This window comes from Populus euphratica, unplaced genomic scaffold (assembly GCF_000495115.2).
Source record: "Populus euphratica unplaced genomic scaffold, PopEup_1.0 scaffold158.1, whole genome shotgun sequence".
Classification (NCBI taxonomy): Eukaryota; Viridiplantae; Streptophyta; class Magnoliopsida; order Malpighiales; family Salicaceae; genus Populus; species Populus euphratica.
This window is the reverse complement of record NW_011499913.1, coordinates 194,634-201,359: the sequence shown is the minus strand read 5'-3', so window position 1 is coordinate 201,359 and position 6,726 is coordinate 194,634. Positions and strand designations below refer to the sequence as shown.

Here is a 6,726-nt window from a genome sequence, read left to right as displayed (position 1 = left end):
ATCATAAAATCATCTCCTATGAAATGATTTACTAACAAGTAACAATATAACCAAAAGATATTAAACTCGGTTTAGTTTAAGATTTTAATAATAAATTGGGTGGGTTAATTTTAATTAATTTAAAATGATATTGTTTTATTTATTTTTAAAAAGTTAGATTAAATATATCTATCACCAACTAGTTTCAATATATGTGGTAAAACCTGCCTATAAAAAAACAACTTTATTAATAATAAATTTTATCTTATTTGTTTTCATATTATAAAGTATTTTAAAAAATAATTTTTTGTTTTTAATTAATATATTTTTGATGTTTTTAAGTCATTTTAATACGTTAATATTAAAAATATATTTTTAATATATTTTTAAATAATAAATATTTTAAAAAACAATTACAACTACATCCTTAAATTTATATATATGGTGTTGCATTAACAAGGTAAAATTGTATGCATCCCTCCAGCAATGACAACAACATAAATCATCCCATTTCAGACGATTAATAATCATGATAACTATCATCTCTTAACCCACCATCTTGTTTTAAAAGCACAATCACGTTTTGCTTTAGGTTTTTGAAAATTAACATCTTGTTTTCTTTTCTTTTTTTTAAAGAAAAGAAAACATCCCAGCTTAAAATGTGTTTGAATTGCGTTTTACTTAACTTTTCAAGATATATTCAACATCTAAAAACATAATTTCTTAAAACACGCTTTTAGAAAAACGCTAACCACATTATGCATACATATTTAATTAGTTAATCAAACCCCTTGAATTGAATTAGAATAAAATCATAGTTATAAAAACTAATTCATAGCATTCAAGAAATTTATATTTTGAAATTTATCTTAGATTAAGTTTTAAATTGAACTAGAAAAAATATTAACATGGTAAACTCAATTAACTTTGCCGAATTTTTAATAATATGGTTAATTTGATTAAACTAGATTTCAATCTGTTAAGTTTACTCAATTTTTTTTAAATAATATTATTTTAATAAAAATAATTAATTCAAATTAACCTCATCATTAATTAATATAGTGATCTATATTCTTTTAGGCCTCTAAACCGTGTTTGACGACCATGAGGCTTACCTTTTGTAAACTAATTGGGCCAATTCAACCTAAAAAGTTCATAATGCTGGCCCAATCCAATCTTTAATTTTTTCTCCCCTTATTATTAGCTACTACTACGATCCAAAAATTCCATTTTGGTAAAAGAAATAAAAAATAAAAAATAAAATTCCTTTGCTTGGCTATCATCTGATCTGACAGAGACTTCACGCTTTGCATATAAAGACAACAGAGACCTCTTTGAAGGAAGGGAAATAAAGAAAAGAAAATCAATAAAAACCCAACGCGGGAGCGAGAGAGAGAGAGAGACGTCTGTTAGGTTACTGAGAAAGAGAAGAGAAGAGATAATCGGAAGGAAGGAAGGAAGAAAATATGATGTCAGGAGGAGTAGGCAAATACACACACATTGATAATCAACCACAAGTCTCTGGATCTGTTCCTGTAAGTCTCTCTCTCTCTCTATATATATATATACTTTTCTTCATAAGTATTTCTATACGTGTTCTCCGTATTCAGATCTATTCATCTTTTGTTTCGATTCGATTTTGTAGGCTATTTAAATTTAAAAAAAAAGTTAGATTAAATATATTTATCACCAACTAGTTTTAATATATGTGGTAAAAACTGTCTATAAAAAAACAATTTTATTAATAATAAATTTTATCTTTCATCTTCAGTCTTATTTGTTTTTGTATTTTAAAATGCTTTAAAAAAATAAATTTTTATTTTATTTTTTATTTTAAATTAATATATTTTTTATGTTTTTAAATCATTTTGATACATTGATATTAAAAATAACTTTTAAAAAATAAAAAAAATTATTTTAATATATTTTTAAATAATAAATACTTTAAATAACAATCACAACCATATTCTTATATACATGTATACGGTATTGCTGTAACAATGTAAAATTGTAAGCATCCCTCCAGCAATAACAATAACATAAATCATCCCATTTCAGACAATTAATAATCATGATAACTATCATCTCTTACCCGCCATCTTGTCTTCCCCACCATCTTGTTTTAGAAGCACAATCACGTTTTGCTTTAGGTTTTTGAAAATTAACATCTTGTTTTCTTTTCTTTTTTAAAAGAAAAGAAAACATCACAGCTTAGAATGTGTTTGAATTGCGTTTGATGTAACTTTTCAAGATATATTCAAATTTTAAAAGATATTAAATTAATAATTTTTAAAAAATTATTTTATATGCTGATACAAAAATTATAAAAAACACATCTAAAAACATCAATTTTTTAAAACACGCTTTTAGAAAAACACTAACCACAATACATATTTAATTAGTTAATCACACCCCTTGAATTGAATTAGAATAAAATCATAGTATAAAATCTAATTCATAGCATTCAAGAAAATTTATATTCTGAAATTTATCTTTCATTAAGTTTTAAGTTGAACTAGAAAAAATATTATCATGATAAATTCAATTAACTTTGCCAAATTTTTAATAATGTGGTTAATTTGATTAAACTTGATTTCAATATGTTAGGTTTACTCAATTTTTTTTTTAAATAATATTATTTTAATAAAAAATACTTAATTCAAATTAACCTCATCATTAATTGATATAGTGATCTATATTCTTTTAGGCCTCTAAACCGTGTTTGACGATCATGAGGCTTACCTTTTATAAACTAATTGGGCCAATTCAACCTAAGAAGTTCATAATACCGGCCCAATCCAATCCTTAATTTTTTCTCCCCTTCTTATTAGCTACTACTACGATCCAAAAATTCCATTTTGGTAAAAGAAATAAAAAAATAAAATTCCTTTGCTTGGCTATAATCTGATCTGACAGAGACTTCACGCTTTGCATGTAAAGACAACAGAAACCTCTTTGAAGGAAGGGAAATAAAGAAAAGAAAATCAATAAAAACCCAACGCGGGAGCGAGAGAGAGAGAGAGAGAGGTCTGTTAGGTTACTGAGAAAGAGAAGAGAAGAGAAAATCGGAAGGAAGGAAGGAAATATGATGTCAGGAGGAGTAGGCAAATACACACACATTGATAATCAACCACAAGTCTCTGGATCTGTTCCTGTAAGTCTCTCTCTCTCTCTATATATATATACTTTTCTTCATACGTGTTCTCCGTATTCAGATCTATTTATCTTTTGTTTCGATTCGATTTTGTAGGCTGTTCCAGATCCCGGCCACGTCACCGTCCAATTCACCGGTACTCACTTTTTATATATATAAATTTCCTTCATTGTTTGGCAGCGGAGAAAATCGAGAAGAAAGTATCTCAAATCGGATTATTTAGTTTTGATTACTGTTAATGATAATTGTTCTTTATGAGCTGATTGATTAGTTTGGTTTTTTTTTTTTTGCATATTTTATTGTTTGGTGTTTATGAAGTAATAAAAAAGAAAAATTGATTTGTAGTGTATAATTTGTAGCAGATTCGAATCTGCAGACGTTTCCTCCATCAGGTTCGCAGGGGAAGATCTCAGGTGGATCCCATCCGCCTCGTGATGCTGATGGTATGCTATGTCACGTTTTTTTAATTCGAGTTGGTTTTTGTATAATTAGCCATGTGACCTTATATACATCGAGTGATTTAGGAAAAATGTGATAGTTTGGTCATCTGCTCGATTTCTTGTTGAAAACCAAATAATGGAGTTAGTCTTTGGCTATAAGTTGTAAAAATCTGCCCTTTTTTTTAAGCTGAGAAGTCTTAACTAGCGTATGCACCTTTGAGTGCTTGTCAAAAATAGGTTGGTAGCTTAAGTTTTGTGATCTTTTTTCCTATCATGGCTTGTTGATCTCTGTTATTTATAAGGTTTTAGATTTTATAAACATAAAAAAGGCGAAGATTCCATTTTAAGATAAGGTAGCATGAACATTAATTGAAGAAGAGTGATATGTGAAGTGAAGGACCAATAATTCTGATGTGGAAAAACTATTTGAAGGTGGATTTGACTGAGTGCAACTTGATGATGGAAGCTGTAGCTAGAAGATGTTGTGACTGTCTTTTTTTTCCGCACCCCTCTTATATGACCAGTTTAATCCCTGGACAATTGAAAAATGCTTTTCAAGGGAAAGGCTAGAACAATTGGGTTTCTGGGTGTCAACGGGTTTGAGTGAGAGTGATTTGGTGGAAGTTGTAGTTAGATGTTATGAATGCCCTTTTCTTTTCGCACCCTTTGTATTTGAATAGTTTGACTGCTAAACAATGTTGGAAATGGCCTTCTGAGAAATGGCTTGGCAAACCAATCCCCGACGAACTAAGTGAAGGCTGGTGAATGAGGGCACTGATGCTAATTTCCAAACATGTGGTATTTCTTTTCTGGCCTGGTCTGGTGAAATCTTGGAAATAGTGTTGTTGCAAGTTGCTAAGTCTGTTTAAAAAGTCATGGAATATTCATTGTTTTGAAGCCAGCCTTAATGGTGTAGCATTTGACTTCATGTTAATGATAAATGGCAAAATTTCTGTTGATGCAGATACGTTTTCAAAACCTATTTCTGGTTCCGATGAACCCCAGCAAGGTGGTTGGTTTCGAACATTCACAATTGCTGCATACAAGCCATACTTTGATGTTGACACTACAGATGTTTTGGAAAGGATCAAAGATTCACTTTTCCCATTTAGAGGAACTTTTACAGAAAAAACAGCCAACAACCCAGATCTGTGAGTTATCTTTGCCTAACATGGCACTTTGATAAATGGTCTTAATTGATTAGAATGTCAAATTATCATCATTAAGTTTGTGAGGAACTTTTTACTGAGATTTTCTCACTCATTTGCTTTCTAATGCTTGACTAGGAAAGTGTAACTATGTAAAAAGAAAGAAAAAACAAAGAAGGAAAATGCTTAGCCAATTGACATGATCTTGTCTTTTATATTCTAGTTTAATAGTTGAACATGTGTTAAGAGGGCTAAGCATCTGTAGTCTAATATTTCGTATCAGCTGTTTTTTATCTAGCTGATTGCCTATCCTGTAGATATAGATAGTTCAATCTCATATCCTTGAGATTGCTTTAACTTTTGGGGATTTAAAATTGAATTCCTTGCCTTTGCTTCCTCAAATAACCAAAACATGAAATATTCTAGAAACTGCTCTTGCTGGCAAAAGGACTAATACTTGTGCTTTATAGCCTTCCTGTGGTGCTGATTGCTTATTGTTTCTGCAACAAATCACAAGTTTTGCAAATCCCTTGAATTTGATGACATGCTAAACTCGTTTGTCTTTTCTTTCGTCGTTTCCGCATGTTAGAAACATGTGTCATTTTAAACTCGATATCTCTGCAGGTACGGACCATTTTGGATATGCACCACCCTAATCTTTGTAGCAGCCTCCATTGGCACTTTTGTGACATATATAGCACACAAGCTGCAGAAGAAAGAATGGAACTATGACATAAATCTGGTGACTTGGTCTGCTGGAGTGTTTTATGGCTATGTCCTTCTTGTTCCTCTTGCATTATATGTAATTCTCAAGTACTTTTCAGCACCATCAGGCCTCATCCAACTGTTCTGTCTTTATGGCTACTCCTTATTTGTCTTTATTCCAGCATTGGTAATGTTCTCTTCTTCTCCCTAACCGTGACCTTTTGTTATTCCTTAAGCTTATACTTGCCTGGTACTTAGAAAAATCCAGATTGTAGTATGAAGCACAGATGTGATTATCTTTTCTGCAGTTAAACAAGAGAAAATTTTACGAATGCAAACTTAAATTCTCATGTACTTGGTTGCAGTGCCTCTCAGTGGTGCCCTTGGAAATTTTCAGATGGGTGATAGCAGGTGTGGCAGGGTTCATGTCAGCAACCTTCGTGGCACTTAATCTCCGAGCCCATATTATGTCTGCAGGTGAAAGGTGGTTTTTGATCGTAGCCGGTATATTTCTATTGCAGTTGGCTCTATCCGTTGTTTTGAAGCTTTATTTGTTCACAGTTACTGTATAAGAAAGAATATTGTTCCACAAAGAGAGGTGAACGGGTTGTAGATGACAAAAATGAGTCTTTTTGGTCTTTATATCCTCCTATTCTTACAACAATATTTTGCTAAAATATTCTTCAGCAATTAGAACCGACTTGTTGTATTCATTCATTCGTGGCAATATAACTCAAATCATTAATGTGATATTGTGTTCTGTTTTGCTTGTTATAGAACTGTGAAGTCTCCTCAAAATTGCAAATTAATGATAGTTTGGATGAAATTCTGTTCGAACACATTGACAGTGGTTAATTGCCTTTGACTGAGAAATGTAATCTATTGAATCCGTATCATATGTGTACGTGTTTTCGATAAAGTTAAAAGAAACTGGTAAGCACCTGGTACGATGTCTTTTTATTTAAATATTTTTCTAGTTAATTTTAATTTTTAATTATTTGTTATTTGGAGTTGATGTTTATGTTTATAGTAAAGAATTGTAATGCTAGAAGAATTTTATTAGTTATGTAAATTTTCATTAGAAATCATTTCTTTTAAATTATTTCGAAATAAAATATTAGAGATTTTTTTATATAAATTTGTTTACAGCAGGCATTGAGAACCCTAGATTTATTTATGTTGTGCATCGTGTCATTAAATGCATCTAATCGATCTCTCCAATTCTGGTTTGGATGGTTTGTATTTTATTGGTATAAAAGAATTGGGATTTAATTCAGCAGTGAAATACTAGTTTAAAAAT

The 6,726-nt window shown here is 30.6% G+C and overlaps 1 protein-coding gene across 4 annotated transcripts; it reads left to right on the top strand.

Moving 5' to 3' along the window:
• The first annotated feature begins 1,300 nt into the window (after positions 1–1,300).
• On the top strand, positions 1,301–6,202 carry LOC105134167 (protein YIPF1 homolog). Of its 4 annotated transcripts, none has more exons than XM_011038476.1 (6): positions 1,301–1,514; positions 3,230–3,269; positions 3,493–3,576; positions 4,538–4,724; positions 5,346–5,613; positions 5,792–6,202. In XM_011038476.1, exons 1-6 carry the CDS (start codon positions 1,446–1,448, stop codon positions 5,996–5,998), a joined length of 855 nt encoding a protein of 284 aa, XP_011036778.1. In that variant the 5' UTR covers positions 1,301–1,445; the 3' UTR covers positions 5,999–6,202. The 4 variants fall into 4 exon arrangements, with proteins under 4 accessions (XP_011036778.1, XP_011036780.1, XP_011036779.1 ...); XM_011038478.1 differs by having other exon boundaries at positions 1,302–1,514; positions 3,496–3,576; XM_011038477.1 differs by lacking the exon at positions 1,301–1,514 and adding an exon at positions 2,846–3,133 and having other exon boundaries at positions 3,496–3,576.
• Positions 6,203–6,726: the final 524 nt, after the last annotated feature.

Excerpts from the sequence above, each read along its gene's own strand:
- LOC105134167 (XM_011038476.1), top strand. The coding sequence starts at position 1,446 with ATGATGTCAGGAGGAGTAGGCAAATACACACACATTGATAATCAACCA. Across the intron at positions 3,577-4,537 it reads TCCGCCTCGTGATGCTGATG|ATACGTTTTCAAAACCTATT; the intron begins GTATGCTATGTC and ends CTGTTGATGCAG. Across the intron at positions 4,725-5,345 it reads ACAGCCAACAACCCAGATCT|GTACGGACCATTTTGGATAT; the intron begins GTGAGTTATCTT and ends ATATCTCTGCAG.